The sequence below is a fragment of the Periophthalmus magnuspinnatus genome, chromosome 13 (genome assembly GCF_009829125.3).
Source record: "Periophthalmus magnuspinnatus isolate fPerMag1 chromosome 13, fPerMag1.2.pri, whole genome shotgun sequence".
In the NCBI taxonomy this organism is placed as follows: domain Eukaryota; kingdom Metazoa; phylum Chordata; class Actinopteri; order Gobiiformes; family Gobiidae; genus Periophthalmus; species Periophthalmus magnuspinnatus.
The window spans coordinates 21223581-21242107 of record NC_047138.1 but is presented as its reverse complement, the minus strand read 5'-3'; the positions used below and the strand labels follow the sequence as shown (position 1 = coordinate 21242107).

Genomic DNA, 18527 nt, shown 5'->3' with positions numbered 1-18527 from the left:
GGAAACCCATCCAGACACGGGGAGAAACATGAAAAACTCCACACAGAAAGGCCTGGCGACCCAGGGATCGAACCAAACCCTCTTGCTGTGAGGCATGAGTGTTGCCACTCAGCCACCGTGCCGCCAACACACAAAAACAAAATGTTGTTCTGGTGTTCCTTCTCCTCATTGTCTTTGCGTAGGAAATGTGGGGAAGATATAATACTAGGGAGTAGTGGCCTTTTTTCATTTCTACCAAAATGACTATAGCAATGCTGCAAAATCCTAATCCTAAAAAAATAATTAAAAGTACAGAGCAGTGGGGGTGTACAGAAGGTGGAAACGTCTTGAATACAGATGAATAAAATTTACTCAAACATGCATTTATCACTCTAGATACAACTTTGAGGGGACGAATGAGAAACAACATGATTAAAACCTCCAAAAAGTAGATTTAGCTTTAACAGTAAAACTCCACATTACCGTCATCCATATCAGGCACTATGTTGACACATGTGCTCGGGTGCTGGTGCCCGAGCTTTCCTCCCATGGGCATTCTCAGGCTGATGTTGAAGCTCTCCTCCTCCTCATATAGGGAGTCATCAATGATCATCACTCGACAGGGCTTCTCCTCCTCGCCCCGGTCAAAGCGCAGAAGGCTGTGATGATCCTCGGGCCTGGAGATGTAGTCAGAGTATGACAGCACGGTGGTGGGCACAGTGCCTGTGGCCGTCACTGGAAGAAAGAAGAGAGAGTGGATTATTATGTAAAACGTACTTCTATAACAGGGCTCCAGATTGCGAACAATTTGGGCGCACATACGGCTTAGAGTTTGTAAATTATAGAAACTAATCTGAAACCAGGGATCATTTTTGGAAATCCAAGTGCGAAACCAAAAACCAGGAATGAAGGTGTTGAAACTACACGCCCCTTCCTGCAAGCGATGCTGTTGCTAATGCTAGCAGGAGTAACCTCAGGGAGAGCAGGCACTGGATTGGTTTCTTATCAATATTCCTATCTTGATTTACAGATGAAATAGTAAGATAAAAAGCCCAGGCCCATGTAGTGTGTGTTAATAGGAACATTTTAAATGACAAGCCTGACAGCAGCACTAAGAGAGAGCGAGGCAAGGGTTTTTTTTTTGTTTGTTTGTTTTTTTATAGAAGGAGGAATGGAGGAACCACTTTGCGCCCATGCTCACTTGCTATTTGGAGTACACTGGCTAGCACGTTAACTGTGTCCATTTATATATCTATGTCTATGGTACTTCCTCAACTAACTTGGTTGTTCATTTATATTTTGTGAGCATGTCCAGATAGATAGTTTCAGACATGCAGATATAGCAAAACTAACACTATTTGGGTAAAAAAAAAGTTTTATGTCCAAATTAATCACTTACAACTATAGGCTAAAGTTATTTAGCTGACATGATTGACAACTGACTCTGGCTTAGTGCAATATCAACATTACTTCAGGAGACTTGATCAGTTAGGAGAAATATCTGAGGCATAAGTAGACAAGCAACATTAACAATACTTAAGTAACAAAGTTTTTAAGTACAGGTATCAAACCACAAAATAATATATTATAAAATATTGTCAAAATGTTAAAAGAAGACAAAAATTAAACTTTTAAGGTTAGACAAAGTAAATTGGTAACTTTTACAAAAAAAATACTGACATGTTGATATAATATTTAAATGTAAGATCATCATCAAGTCAGTCACGTCTCATGAGTAGGGCTGTCAAAAGTAAAAATCAGATTGAAACACATGATTGAAAATCAGGTACTAACCCATACTAAAACTAGTATTGAAACTAGATCAAAACTAGGTATCAATACTAAAAAAGTCACATTCACAGGACTGAAATTAACCTTTCCTGAATATCAGTATTAAATCTATTCCTTAGTACTGAAATCTGAGTTTGAAATCTTAGTATCATGACAACACAAAAACAAAAAAATAAACATCCATCCATCCATTTTCTTCTGCTTATCCGGAGCCGGGTCACGGGGGCAGCAGTCTAAGCAGGGACTCCCAAACTTCCCTCACCCCAGACACGTCCTCCAGCTCCTCCGGTGGGATCCCAAGGCGTTCCCAGGCCACCTGAGAGACATAGTCCCTCCAGCGTGTCCTGGATCTTCCCCGGGGCCTCCTCCCGGTGGGACATGCCCAGAACACCTCCCTAGGGAGGTGTCCAGGAGGCATCCTGAGCAGATGCCCGAGCCATCTCAACTGGTTCCTCTCAACGTGTAGGAGCAGCGGCTCTACTCCGAGCTCCTCCCGTGTGACCAAGCTTCTCACCCTATCCCTAAGGGTGCACCCAGCCACTCTATGGAGGAAACCCATTTCGGCCGCTTGTATCCGCGATCTTGTCCTTTTGGTCATTACCCAGAGCTCATGACCATAGGTGAGGGTAGGAACGTAGATTGACTGGTAAATCGAGAGCTTCGCCTTCCGGCTCAGCTCCTTCACCACAACGGACCGATACAGCGACACTGCAGACGCTGCACCGATCCGCCTGTCAATCTCACGCTCCATCCTTCCCTCACTCGTGAACAAGACCCTGAGATACTTGAACTCCTCCACTTGGGACAGAGACTCACCACCCACCCGGAGAGGGCAAACCACCTTTTTCCGGTCGAGAACCATGGCCTCGGATTTGGAGGAGCTGATTCTCATCCCAGCCGCTTCACACTCGGCTGCAAACCGCCCCAGTGCCTGCTGCAGGTCCTGGCTCGATGAAGCCATCAGGACAACATCATCCGCAAATAGCAGAGATGAAATCCTGTGGTTCCCGAACCAGACCCCCTCCGGCCCCTGGCTGCGCCTAGAAATTCTGTCCATAAATATAATGAACAGAACCGGTGACAAAGGGCAGCCCTGGCGGAGTCCAACATGCACTGGGAACAGGTCTGACTTACTGCCGGCAATGCGAACACAGCTCCTGCTCCGGTCATACAGGGACCGGACAGCCCTTAGCAAAGGGCCCTGGACCCCATACTTCCGGAGCACCCCCAAAGGACACCACGAGGGACACGGTCGAATGCCTTCTCCAGATCCACAAAACACATGTGGACTGGTTGGGCATACTCCCATGAACCCTTGAGGATGCAATGGAGAGTATAGAGCTGGTCCAGTGTTCCGTGACCAGGACGAAAACCACACTGCTCCTCCTGAATCCGAGATTCAACTATCGGTCGGATTCTCATCTCCAGTACCCTGGAATAGACCTTACCGGGAAGGTTGAGGAGTGTGATTCCCCTGTAATTGGAACACACCCTCCGGTCCCCCTTCTTAAACAGAGGGACCACCACCCCGGTCTGCCATTCCAGTGGTACTGTGCCCGACCGCCACGCGATGTTGCAGAGACGTGTCAGCCAAGACAGTCCAACAACATCCAGAGACTTGAGGTACTCGGGACGGATCTCGTCCACCCCCGGAGCCTTGCCACCGAGGAGCTTGCTAACCACCTCAGTGACTTCAGCCAGGGTGATGGACGAGTCCGCCTCCGGGTCCCCAGTCTCTGCTTCCTCCTCGGAAGACATGATGGGGGGATTGAGGAGATCCTCAAAGTATTCCTTCCACCGCCCGACAACATCCCCAGTCAAGGTCAGCAGCTCTCTACCCGCACTGTAAACAGTGTTGGTGAAGCACTGCTTCCCACTCCTGAGGTGTCGGACTGTTTGCCAGAATTTCTTTGAGGCCATCCGATAGTCCTCCATGGCCTCCCTGAACTCCTCCCAACCCCGAGTTTTTGCCTCTGCAACCGCACGAGCCGCAGCACGCTTGGCCCGCCTGTACTCATTGGCTGCCTCAGGAGTCCCACATGCCAACAAGGCTCGATAGGACTTCTTCTTCAGCTTGACGGCATCCCTTACTTCCGGTGTCCACCACCGTGTTCGGGGATTGCCGCCGCGACAAGCACCGCAGACCTTACGACCACAGCTACGAGTGGCCGCATTGACAATAGAGGTGGAGAACATGGCCCACTCGGAGTCCATGTTTCCAACCTCCCCTGAGATCAGGGAGAAGTTCTCCCGGAGGTGTGAGTTGAAGACCCCTCTGACAGAGGGCTCTGCCAGGCGTTCCCAACAGACCCTTACAATACGCTTGGGTCTGCCAGGTCTGTCCGGCTTCCTCCTCCGCCAGCGGATCCAACTCACCACCAGGTGGTGATCGGTTTACAGCTCAGCCCCTCTCTTCACCCGAGTGCCCAAGACACGCGGTCGGAGGTCAGATGACACGACAACAAAGTCGATCATCGACCTCCGACCTAGAGTGTCCTGGCGCCACGTGCACCGATGGACACCCTTGTGCTCGAACATGGTGTTTGTTATGGACAAACTGTGACTAGCACAGAAGTCCAATAACAAAACACTGTTCGGGTTCAGATCAGGGAGGCCGTTCTTCCCAATCACGCCCCTCCAGGTGTCACTGTCGTTACCCACATGGGCTTGAAGTCCCCCAGGAGAACAACGGAGTCCCCAGTCGGTGCACTGTCTAGTACCCCGGCTGGCCGGCGGGTACTCCGCACTGCTGTTTGGCCCGTAAGCCGACACAACAGTGAGAGACCTGTCCCCGACCCGAAGGCGCAGGGACGCGATCCTCTCGTTCACCGGAGTGAACCCCAACACGAAGCGGCTGAGCTGTGGGGCAATGAGCAAGCCCACACCAGCTCGCCGCCTCTCCCCACGGGCAACACCAGAGAAATGGAGAGTCCAGCCCCTCTCAAGAAGTTGGGTTCCAGAGCCCAAACTGTGCGTGGAGGTGAGGCCGACTATATCTAGTCGACAATGCTCAACCTCCCGCACAAGCTCCGGCTCCTTCCCCCCCAGCGAGGTGACATTCCATGTCCCCAGAGCCAGTCTCCATGTCCAGAGATCCGGTCGTCGAGGCCCCCGCCTTCGACTGCTGCCCAGATCTTCATGCACCGGCCCCTTACGGATCCTCCTGCGGGTGGTGGGTCCACATGAGAACGGCTCCACGTCACTCCTTCGGGCTGAGCCCGGCTGGGCCCCGTGGGGAAAGGCCCGGCCACCAGGCGCTTGCTGTCGAGCACCCACCCCAGGCCTGGCTCCAGGGTGGGGCCCCGGTAATGCCGGTCCGGGCGACATAACTGGCCTTAATTTAATTTTCTTCATAAGGGGCTTCTGAACCGCTCTTCGTCTGTCCCGTCTCCCTGGACCTGTTTGCCATTGGTGACCCTACCAGGGGCATGAAGCCCCCGACAACATAGCTCCCAGGATCATTCGGGCACTCAAACCCCTCCACCACGTTAAGGTGGCGGTTCAGGGAGGGGGAAAAAAAAATAAACAATAGACTCAATATTCAACAGAGATTCTGATACCATGATGATAATTAAAAACATTTTTTAGACAATAGAAAGTGATTTTCAACATTAAATCATATTAATTTATTTATATTATTGTCATGATGCACGCATTTTCCGCCTCTTGTTGCCTCCCTGTGTGCCTCTTCCCCCTCCCTCACCTGCCTGAACAAGGAGCTGGGCTCCTTGAGCTCAGCTGAGCTGAGCTCAGCTGAGCTCAGCTCAGCTGAGCTCAGCTCCTCCCGCGCACACTTGCCTTCCATTAGCGCAATCACCACCACCTGCTGCCGTGGATAAGAGGGACCCGCTCCAGACACTCGGTGCCAGACCGTCCGCATGTCCAACGTGAATGTTCCAGCTCTGTTCTTGTATTTTGGTGATTACCTTTTTGATGCTGATTGGATTTTTGCTACCTCACAGATTCCTGCTCCCTTGCTCGTCCCAGCTCCTGGTCTCTGGTTCGGCTTCTGATCCGATTCCGGTACAGTCCATGCCTTGTCTTCACCTTCCTGTCTCGTCCTGGGCTCCGGCTTGCTCCACGTCTCCCACTCCGGCTCTTGTTCTGTCTACCCCTTGTCTCCGTCTCCGTGCCTCTTCCTAGACCACGGCCTGCTCCCCGTCACCTGCCCCTGTTCCTGCTCGTCACGACGCATTCCCGGACTCTGGCCTGCACCCGCTCGTTGTTGATTTAAAGAACTACTGTTACTTAACTGCACCAATTGTAAATAAACATTGTAAATTACCCCGAGTTCTGCATTCTTTGGTCTGCCCTGCTCCTGCCATTATGACAATTATGGTCTTAGATCTGTGTAATCCTTCAGTCATCCAGGTAGGTTTCATAGTAGTCAATGTCTAATCTATGTGATCGTTTAGTTGTCTTCACAGCTTAACATCATACTAAACCTATTCAGGAACGGTTAATTTCTGTTGTGTAAATGTGGCTTTTTAGTATCAATACCTACTCAAATGAGTATCTAGTTTCGATACTAGTTTTAGTATCGATTAGTATCAGATTTTTGATATTTTTGACAACCCGAGTATGGTGAAAATATAACATAATAGATCCTATAAACATGTTCTGACTAGATCCTGAAAGTAGTTTCATTCCAGTTGGGCAAAAAACACATCATGAAACACAAAAGCTAACAATTCAACAGTTTTTACAGTTGAAAGCTCTAGTATACATCAGTTCACACTTCTTCACCCCAGTATAGAATCACTGTGTGAATCCTCTCCTCCTCTGCTGTGTGTCCTGTCTACTACAGAGAGAGCCCAGCCCAGAGCAGGTGGACAGCTGTCAGACTATCCATGATGCAACACGGTTCAAGACTTACCCACCTCCAGTTGGGCAAAAAACACATCATGAAACACAAAAGCTAACAATTCAACAGTTTTTACAGTTGAAAGCTCTACTGTACATCAGTTCATACTTCTTCAACCCAGTATAGAATCACTGTGTGAATCCTCTCCTCCTCTGCTGTGTGCCCTGTCTACTACAGAGGGAGCCCAGCCTGGAGCAGGTGGACAGCTGTAAGACTACCCATGGTGCAACACGGTTCAAGACTTACCCACCTCCACAACGCTGAGGTTAGTGATTTTACTGATACCTTGCACTTGTCAAAAATATGTTGGAGGAGTACAATGATTTGGGGGAATTCATAATGCAGAAATGAATTGTATTTTAAAAGAACTTATCAAATGTTCTCTTTTCATTTTTGCCAATTATAAAACCAATGTCTTATTTTGTGTCCTTTTCCTGGGCAAGACACCTCACTCTCGCACTGCAGTCACTGTATAATAAAGTTGGTTGCTTCAAATAGGGCATCTGGCATAAAACTTTCCAAATAACTTGGAGTAGAAAGAAACTAGTGCACAGCTTGTAGCCTAAGTAGCTGCTAAGCAAATGTTACCATAACAGTGTAAGGTATTTTTTAACAATGTAATACTACCCCAGATGCCTGTAGCCCTACTCACCAACAACCCCCACCCTGAGAGGGTCATAAAGCAATCTACAGCACTGGGACCAAGAAGATAACACCTATGACCAGGGCCACTTCTTATCTGTGGCCCTGTTCACCAAGGACTGAGTGCCCCCCATCCTATGAGGGTCATAAAACAATGAGATTGATTTACTTAAAAACGCACATTCAGGGATTTTGCCAAAAGGTTTTTAATGTGTAACCACATGTTGCCGAGAGGAAGACCCGCCTCACACACTGGGAGGCCTATAAAAGCTGGAAACACAAACATCTCAGGACTCTCTTCCTATCCTTTCCTGAGAGTCCGGTGCTTCATTGTTAACTTTACCTGTGATGAACTCATTAAACCCTTCTGACTTATATTTCAGTCTCTTAGTCCTCTTTGACGCTTGCATCAGAAACGAACATTTCTTACAACAGGTTTCAAAGATAGTCATCTGGAATTAGGTCATTTTCACTCTGCCACTAGTTAGGTTGACGTAAAAGAGCATTCACTCCGAGAGTGGTGCTTGGGCCGGTGTGAACCCAACAGTCGCATTTTAGATCACAGTAAATGGCCGGTCCGAGAGCGCTTGAAACAGGAGGTGTTGGAGCAGCCCCATCTGTACTCTGGAGCGGGGCGAGTGTGGGGCAAGTGTGGTGTAAACGTGGCTGACTTCAGGTCGAATTACGCAGTTTGCTGTGACAGTAAAAATGCTTGAAATTAAGCAAAAAAGCGCTCAGATCACATATTAACAGGCACTGCACAACTGCTGTTTGACATGTTCTTCTGACGAGGCAATCTGGACCAACTGTCTCCAGAAGACTAGTCTCCTCCTGCCTCTGTCTGCGCAGCTACACCTGGGTCTGTCTGTGTATTGCTTGTAGTCCTTACAGCGTGAGTCAAAGGCGAAAGAAAAGACCACTGCATATTGGGGAAGAGAGCGTATGCACGTATATTCACAGAGCTCTGTCCACATCTGTGTTATAGAAATAAATTTGGCGAGCAGCTGATGGAGTCTCACATGTAAAGTAAAGTGAAGTAAATAGAACTAAATCTAGTGCGCACTGGGGTCGGTCCACAGAGCAGCGACAATGCTCATAGTAACAATGCATGTTTTTCAATGTAATTATGCAATAAAAATACCTATAATTGAATAGATCCATGATGATGAGGAAGTGCCATACAGTGAAACCTTCTAGACAAAGCAATATGATCTTTGTGGAGACAAGCAAGGTGCGTACCCTCTAATAGAAAATTCAGTCTGATTTTAGTGTAAAGAACCAATTTCTGCCCTGCAGCCTTATACAACACAAACTATGATGAATGGATCTACGCGTAGAGGATCACCCGATAGGCCACTGTTTATTTTGATAAAGCTAACTTAATTTATAACCTGGAATATTTTCTTTTCTCCAAACTTTTTCTGACCTTAATACAAGTAGGGCCTTGGGGCTCCAGAGTCCACATAGAGCACATATTTAGCGCAGTGTGAGTACAAATTTTCCTTAGGTGCACCGGTTCACATCCTCATCACATCCCTTTTCCTGTGTCCTTTCTCCTCATTATAAACATGAATTAAAGACTATGGAACACACTTTGTTTCAACTGACAACGAAAAGAAAAAGCGTGCACTCAATGGGCTCAGGTCACGCTCTGGTGCACTGAGCTAAAGGCACCACAGAGCTCATAAGTTTGGCTTTTTTCATCTGTTTATGAACGAGACACAGTACTACCTTTAAAGAGCAGAGTCAAACCAGCAGATCCCCCACACTGTGTTTAGGTACTAAAATGAGGCTGCCATTGCACAAGGTGAAAAAGAAAATTAAACTAGATGGCAAAAGATGTCAGAGATCAACTATTGAAATTGAAAGTAACAGGGCTCATACTTCACTTGCTACAGTGAACTGTAAAGATCCTTAAAAACACAAGCCTCTCACTTCAACTCGTTTTTGAAGACAATATTGATTTAATATCTTATTAATTAAACCTATAGGCTACTAACTCATTCTTTTTTAACTTTAAGAAAATGTAAATTCTTAATGTTATTTGATGAAATAATCAACTTTGAATAAATAAAATTGGTCAATCTATAAATATTTAGATTATACTACACACTTATTAAATAAGTGTGTATGAAGTGGAGTATGAATTATATACATGGCTAAAAGAAACTGATGGATTCAAAATATATATTCAAGTTATATTATGTTATCTCACTGTTCATTTTAAAGGTACTGTAATGCTCACTCTTTATTATAATCATTATATTCAACTATGTAAACTATGTAATCTGCACTAATGTTTGTTCTTGAGTCTTGCAGAAAATGTCTTTTGAAAGTGCAGGATCCCATGGGAAGAAGGTCACTGTGAAACCCTAAAACAGAAACATCATGGGAGGATGTTTGTGCGAAGGGGAAGAGTGACCTTCTGGAAATGCAAAAACAGAATATATTTATCTGTGAATTTCGTCATATGTTTTTACACTGCTTGCAAAGTATATGTCCCCCCCCCATCCCTTCAGAGCGGCAGTGTATGTGTATGTAACTAGGGTTTCCTAACTTTAATAAAAGGAGGAGAAAAACGGGGGGCCTTCAGAAGGGGTGCGAGGTGATTTGTAACTGAAGGTTTTTTGCCTCTCCGCTCTTTCTCCTCAATATTGAGACAAAATAATGTCTCTTGTCTTCTCTTCTCTTTTGAACTGCAATATAGGTTGTGAACCTATCAACTTGGTCCTTCGAGCCGGATCACAATATACCGGAGGACTCCAGCGGATGTCGGAGACCCAGGTGAGACTGTGGCCACAGCATTCGAGACCTTTTCCAGGACTGGCTCTCTTATATCTTTTGGAGTCTAAAGGTTGACAGGTACTGAGGAAGAGAGAGACAAGACGAGTGAGTAGGTCTTGCTTTAAAAAACGGTATGACTGGGGGTCATGCGTGTAGAGAAACCCTAATTATCCTAGGCTCCAATTAGGTACTAAAACCTACTAATACTAATAGCAGTAGTAGTACTAAGAGGGACGGATACGGAGTCCCGTTACCAAGTAAAATAGTGATATTTTACTGGCTGGTACAAAACCGTGGCAAGAGGGACGGATGCGGAGTCCCATTACCGAGTAAAATAGTGACATTTTACTGGCTGGTACAAAACCGTGGGAAGTAAATAAAAAAGCAAGGGTGTGTGAGAGAGAGACGTGTGAGTGGAGATTCTGAACCACTAGGTGACGAATCTCATACCAAAAAGGTTGGGGAAATACGGTGTTTTTCTGTGGATGCAGAGGCAAAATCTCTCCGCCTGCTGAGGCTAAAGTGAGAGATACCACACTAATCACTCGTACCAACCTGTTGTTGTATTCCAGCGATAGAGACCTCCCTAGGAGTTAAAAGCTGGACTAAATTTGAGGAAATAAAAATGGGAAATAAAACTACAAAATTGACACCAAAAGATAGACTGAAGGTAAAAGACTGGAAAGCCATGCACGCAAAATATCCTGAAAAATGTACACAGTTAGATTTGTGGGTAACAAAATATAAATTTGAAGGCGAGTTAAAATCTTCTAAAATAATGGAGCTCCAAAATAAAATACAGGAAAAATGCAAAAATAAAGAATATGATATGTGTAAACAAGGCTACTATCATTTGGAAAGATGGTTGGAATTGGCACAAGCCAGAGAAAAAGGCCAAACAGAGGCAAAGTGTAAGCAACAAATTATGCTTAATACAAAGGAGGAAGATGATTTCACCACTGTAATAGCGGCTCAGCTAGAAACACCGGTACAGCAGGCTCAAGCCGAGATAGAGGGAGCAGTAGCGGGAGGGGAGCAACAAGCGCCCCCGCCCCCGTATCACCACCCGTATCAAGAGGCAACAGAGCTATTACACCAGATGAGAACTACACAAACTAGAAGTGAGGCAAAAGGTAAAGGTGAAAAAATTGAATTTAGTAAAACCATGGGAGCTGACCCTGTGGTCATTACTACTTATGAACAGCCTAATGAAGCATCCAAGCAGGAACAAACTTTCATTATTCCTACTGCCCCCATGATAAGTAGTACAGAGAAACAGGTCACAAAACCAAAAACAAAATCAAAACACCGGACGACAAAACTTTTCCCTCTGATACAGGTTGCAAATCCCAGAGCAGGACAACTAATACAACCTGGTGATGAAAATGGTGGAGGACAGCCAGAAACAATTTTAGTGCATAGACCCTGGACAGAGAGTGACATAGATGATGCATTAAAAGGAATTGTTTCACCCATGGAGGATGTAATAGAGTTTTTGGCAGCTATGGAACAATTGAAAAAATCATATAATTTGAATGGACAGGAAGTAGAGAGAGTGTACATAAAGGCTTTGGGACATCACTGGGCATCTGTTAGAGGTGACTGGGATCATTTGGGGGGTACAAATCAAGATAATTTGGAAATACTGTCCCATGATGACGAACAACTCCTAGTTAGGTTGACAGCATTAAGAACAAGGATCCAAAATAGATTCATTAGGAGAGCAAATTATATGGAAATAAACAGAACTAAACAAAAAGAGGATGAAGATTTTGAGGAGTTTAAACACAGACTTACAAAAGTGTTTAAAGTACATAGTGGACTTGAAGATGAAGCTGGCAATGAAAATTGTGCATACAGACAGCAATTAAAGAATGCTTTGCACGCTAATTCTACCACAGGAATTCGTAATTGGATTGACAAGCATTATATACATTTTGCTACAGGGACCCTAGACCAATATGTAGATCATGCAATGCATGCAGATAAAGTGATAAAAAACAAACAGAAGAAGGAAGAAAGCCAAATTTTCACACTAGAGGGAGCACAAATACTCTACAATAAAGGTAGAGGTAGGAGACAGAGAGGACGTGCTCGTGGTAGAGCTGGTAGAGCACGAGAGAGAAATGCTTTTCAGAGAACACCCGCTAATGTGCAAAATACCAACGACATAGACAGATGGTGGTGGTGCGGGAAGACAGGCCACTGGAAGAAAGACTGTCCAGAGTGGCCAGGCTATCAAACTAAGAGACGAGGATATGACAGTGCACATGGCCAGATTGCATGACTAGGCCAATCACCTGAAGGATTCTGGTTAGATGACACTGACGACATACCTAACCTATTTACTGACCCAGGGGGCCAGGATTTGACTGAAAAGGACTTAATTATGGCAAATCAACAGGCTTATGACCAAGAAAAACCACAAGAAGGAAAAATACTAGTTGATTTACAAGCTGCATTAGGGTGCGGACGCACCTTACCAAAAGTTACTCTATTAGTTAATGGGGTACAAATTTCTTTCTTGTGTGATACTGGTGCGTGCAAAACCACCATGAAAAGTAAAGTCCCACATATGACACACAGTGGGGAGTCAATGACTGTAAGAGCAGCAAATGGAGAAATTACACGTCATGATACAAGATCCGAAGGGAAAGACAATAAAACTTGCTGTATTGTATTTTCCGGACTGCCCATTAAATTTGTTGGGTCGTGATGCATTGGTAGCTTTAGGATTAGTCCTAATCCCAGATAACACAGGTAATATACAAGTAAAAAGAATACAAGAAGTTCAGACCAACAACTTATAAGTTATTCACCCAAATGACGAGGAAGAACTGTTTCCCTGACATGCGTTAGAACTTACACAAGAGGAAGAGGCCATATTAAGTGACGTACCACAGTGTTTGTGGTCAAAAGGGCCATCTGATGTAGGTCTGATTAAAGGGGTAATACCGGTAACAATTAGACCCAAATCTGAATACAGACCTTGTGTGAAACAGTATAAATTAAAACCTGATGCTATAGAGGGGATTAGACCAGAAATAGAAAGCTAACCTTAGCCAAAACCGAATCCAATCTACTGGTAACAATAAATAACATAAAGAAAAATTTGACTAATAATGGTCAAGAATGTTGGATGTTTTTGCTGAGAGCTCATGTATCAGGGCTAGATCCTATTTACAAATTAATTATATGTGAAATGTTACAAAGCCCTGAACCGGTTCTGAGTCCCAGGCTGCAAGGTAGCGGAATAAAAATTAAAGCAACAGTAACCTTTACTAAAGAACAAGTGTTCAATATGGCAACTGGTGTATCTGATATTGGAAACAATTGGCTAACAATGATAGAACAGGCATCAAAGTACGTTAATAAAGACTGTGTTGCATGTATGGGACCCAGACCGCTTTTGAGAATGGTACCAACACCTCCTGAATTAACAGTGCAATGTGTGGAGGATATCTTAACTAAAACAGTACCAGAGGCAGAGTGCACAAAGTGGGATGCAGTGTACCCACTAACTAAACCTGAAAAACAGAAACCAATATTTGAGGCCAAATTGACAAAAGGAAATTACACCTGTATCCAACGCTCAAATTCGGTAACAAATGTTTTAGGTAATATTGATGGAAATCTATGTGAAAGAAATCTGACTACAAATAAAGCACTACCCAGAATGCGCAGTGACATCTACTGGTACTGTGAAGGGAAAATACTTAGAGCAAATATGCCAAATGAATTTACTGGAGTATGCGCTCTAGTTAATCTGATAATACCTATAGAAGTAATGTCAATAGAACAAGAACAATTAACAGCATTGATTGAGCAATCTACTGAAAACCATGCTAAAATATCTAAACGAGAGTACAAGGGACGTTGAGGAGAAAATGACCCGACATACAGTGACGCGATTGGAGTGCCCAGAGGGGTTCCTGACGAAACGGGGGGCCTTCAGAAGGGGTGCGAGGTGATTTGTAACTGAAGGTTTTTTGCCTCTCCGCTCTTTCTCCTCAATATTGAGACAAAATAATCTCTCTTGTCTTCTCTTCTCTTTTGAACTGTAATATAGGTTGTGAACCTATCAGAAACTAACCAAGTAATTTTTTTAGCCCTTATTGTTACTTAAATAAGCATCGGATTTTGATCCACCCAAATCATGCTCTGGTGCACCTAAATGAAAATCTTAGGTGCACACAACTACCCTTGGCTGGGTCAGGGTATTTTTGATCATACATAACTTTTGTGGATGAAAAGTTGCATCATACCATAAATGCATCATAAATCATAGCAGCTTGTATGAAATATAAAAGATGGACATCGTATGTAAGCATGTAATCATTTTCACGTGTGAAATATCACACAGTATATTTGCAAAGAGCAACTGATGCTGCATGCCGAGCATATGAAGGAGGTAAGATTAAGGTTATAGTTGAAAATATCAGGTTGCTATCTTGTGAATACAGGTCTAGTGTCACTATATCATTCCTTACCTGGCCTTTCTTTGTTCATTTTGGAGGTACAGTGCTTGTGCATGATGTACTAAATGTATCTTGCCCCAGAACAGATATATTGTATAAGCAGCTCTTAAAGAATGCCAAAATAAGTCCACTGTGCACTATCTGTATCTAATTAGAAACCATTTTATTATCAGATAATCAGGAAGTGTGCCTTAGCATACTCATCGCTGTCACAGGAAAACTCCACTCTGGCTTCTGAGAGTTGTGAAAAGTGCTTATAAATGATTAAATTATGAGGATGTTGGGAAGGCATAAGGGAAGTCAGGAATACCTTTGGACCACTACAAAATTAATTAGTTCTGCTTTTCATGTTTTTCATATATTGAAAAACGTCATATATTAAACAATATATTTTTATTTCATACATTGGTGCTTCCATTTATCTTGGTAAAATCTTGGGGAGACATTTTACACCCATATTTCACTATTTGACAATACAACATTTGAACAAGGATCTTTATTGTTGAATTTTAAAAGTGGAAAATATATGGATTTCATTGGTTGTTATTCCTTGTGTAAGTAGGCTACTATTGGACATGAAGTGAAACAGCTGCTTTCTGGTTGGTGGGGTAATAATTAAGCCACTGTGCCAGTGATAGTAGCCCCATTAGTTTGATTTGGTAAATGGTCAAATAGTTCAATTGTTATATAGTAATTTCCATCTTCAAGGCACTCACCTATTGACACACTCATTCATTCACCAATGTACGCAGACATTGAGGGCGAGAGGGGTTAAGTGTCTTGCCCAAGAACACAACAACAGCATTCATTTGTGGGAGCTTGAATCGCACTACCAACTCCTGGGTCAGTGAATCTAACAGCCCAACCGATATTATTGTCACCACTGATTTAAATACAATAAAGTCTATATAACAGATTCCACTGCTATATGCAAGCCCAAACTGTATATCCCATTGGTTGTATCACCTTGTTGTGTGTAACAGACAACCATGAGCTCTTGGCTGATATCTCCGCTCCTCCGCACAGGAATAAACAGCTCCCCAATGTCTTCCTCGATGTTGTAGACTGCAGATGGGATATAGACTGTTGATTCTGCAGCACACACAACAAGAAAATGTATGAGAACATTTAGAGTTCAAATTGGAGGTTAAGAATAAATTATACAAACTTTACAGACAAAAACTATTCACATGTATAAATACAAATTTTTATTGACAATGATGATAAAAAAACATAAATTGCTTTATCTATGTTAATAACATTTTTAATTCTTTACAAATTTAGAAAGGCATATACATTAAGCACACATTTTTAAAACCAGTTTTGAAAAGTTTCTATAGCAATTATTTACATTTTTTGCATTGAACATTTTTTAATGTTTAGGAATAGAATTATATATATATATATATATATATATATATATATATATATATATATATATATATATATATATATATATATATATATATATATATATATATATTTTTTTTTTTTTTTTTTTTTTTTTTATTTTATTTTATTATTTATTTATTTTTTATCATTTTTTTATATTTTGACAGCTGATATATAGTTTAGGCATAGCACTAACTGATTTCTTAAAGGTGCACAAAGTAAGTTTTCTTGTTGAAGGGCCCTGAGGAGCCAATGCAGCTAGGTCTGACTGCAGAGGAGCGTCTGCGACGCCGCTAGGCTGGTGAGTGCCTGTATTGTGGAAGGCAGGATCACTTCCTCGCAACTTGCCGGGTTTGGCCAAAATGGGGCACCCATCAGTAAGACTGGGATTACTGGTGGGTCAGCAACACATCCCAGAGAAGAAGCATAATAGACTTAAGCTTGATGCTACCTTGTGCATTAGAACCATACTCGTCTTGGCCCTCATTGACTCAGGAACCCAGCAGGTTGCCGAACAGTCAGGGGTGGGGTTGGAGCCTCTTAAACAGCCACTCACAGCCCTGGCTCTTAATGGGAGGCTACTGGCCAGGGTTACACATATCACCGAGCCGGTTACTTTACTCCTCACCACGAAACAAGGGGCTTCTATCTCATTTCTGCTCCTACTATGCCGCTTATTCTGGGGCCTGCCTGGTAACTCACAATCCCATAATTGACTGGGCTCCGTGAATACCATGACCTGGGGGACGTTTTGAGTAAAAGTCGGCGCTGTCTCTTCCTCCCCACAGACCATACGACTGCGCTACCGACCTGCCCTTGCCCTCCAGTCGCCTCTATAATATCTCCAAGCTGGAACGGGAGTCTATGGAGCAATATATTCAGGACTCCCTTGCCGCTGGCCCATTGCCCATCCTCTTCACCCGTGGGTGCTGGATTTTTCTTCGTCGCCAAAAAAGATAAAACATTATGGCCATGTATTGACTTTAGGGGCCTCAACAATATCACATTAAAAACAAAATATCCATTGCCACTTATTGATTCTGCTTTCACGACACTCCATGGAGCCACCATCTTTAACAAGCTCAACCTTAGAAAGGCGTATGTCATGACGCCCGTTTGTTCCTGTCCTCCCGTGCTCTCTACCCCTCCCCGACCTGTCTGCCCGGAGCTGGGCGGAGTTCGAGACTTCTCCCGCACGCACCTGGAGCGCATCAGCGTAATCACCGCCACCTGCTGCTGAGTACTTGAGGGCTCGGCAGACTACACTCGGCGCCAGATCGTCCGCATGTAAACGTGAACGTTCCAGCTCTGTTCTTGCATTCCTGTTACCCATTTGCTCGTTCTCATTTTGGATTTTGCCTCCCTTCCAGACTCCTGCCTTCGCCCGCTCCTGCACCTGCCTCTACGCTCCGACTCCTGCCTCCGCCCGCTCCTGCACCCGCCTCTATGCTCCGGTACAGTCATCTCCCTCCGCTCTGCCTGTCCTGGTCTCTGGCATTCTGCCTGCCTCTTCCCCTGGGTCCCGCTCCTTGGACTACGCTGGCCCTCTTTGTCCTGGTCTCGTCCCCGCCTCCTTCTTCACTCCAGCCCCGGCTCCCCGGTCCCGACCCGCTCTCCGTCCGTCTTGTCTGCCTCCTGCTTCCTGGATCCTCGTGTTTGTGATCTGAACTGTTTGAGACTGTGATTTCACTGAGACTTGTAAAATAAACACTGTAACCTTGCCCCGAGTCTGCACCTCTTGGTCCTTCCCGCACCCGTTACGACAGAACGATCTGACCACGATGGACCAAGCGGACACGGGTCCGGATCAGGGGCTCTGGCAAGCGCACTCTCACCATGAGGCGGTGTTGGGGCAGCACGAACAATCAATCCGGACTCTGTTAGACTTGAATCAGACTTTGACCCAACAAGTGGCGCAGCTCAACCACCAAGTGACTGCGCTCCTTGTTGCCCCGCCTGCGGCCGCTGGGGGGCCGCCGCGTCCTCCGGAACCGAGGGGCACGGATCCGGAGCCATATTCGGGCCAGCCTCATCTGTGTCGGGGATTCCTATTCCAGTGCGAATATATCTTTCAACAGTGCCCTACGCGCTTTCACTCGGGGGCCACGAAGATACGCTTTATTTGTGGTTTACTTCGAGGAAGGGCTCTCCAGTGGGCTGAGGCACGGCTAACCCACACACCGGTGGAAACTTTGGATTATAACGAGTTTATCACTAACTTTAAATTGGGGTTCGACCACCCGCACTACCGGGACAATGCGGCGTCCCGCCTACTGACTCTTAGCCAGGGCTCCAAGACGGTGGCGGACTACACCATCGACTTCTGGACGCATGCGGAGGTGGATTGGACAGAGAGCACACTGCAAGCCGTTTTTGTGCGGGGGCTGAATGAGCACCTAAAGGATGAACTGGTGTCTCGGGATGAACCCTCCGATCTACGGTCACTCATCACCCTCACCAACCGGATCGACAACCGGCTCCAGGAGCGTCGGAGAGCGAGACGACGCTCACCAGCCCCGCCGGAGCTACGCGCCGCTCCTCTGCCCGCGGAGGAGCCCATGCAGGACGACCGGACCCTCGTTTCGGCCGACGAGCGT

General features: G+C 45.0%; 1 protein-coding gene across 1 annotated transcript in view; it reads right to left on the bottom strand.

The window, feature by feature from the left end:
* Nucleotides 1-18527, bottom strand: part of LOC117379835 (FRAS1-related extracellular matrix protein 2-like) — a 262201-nt gene that overhangs the window by 156672 nt on the left and 87002 nt on the right. Inside the window, exons 5-6 of the mRNA XM_055226041.1 lie at nt 15505-15630; nt 463-714 (exon numbers count right to left, since the gene is read on the bottom strand). Of these exons, the coding sequence (XP_055082016.1) occupies nt 463-714; nt 15505-15630 (378 nt within the window). The remainder of the gene's footprint in view (nt 1-462; nt 715-15504; nt 15631-18527) is intronic.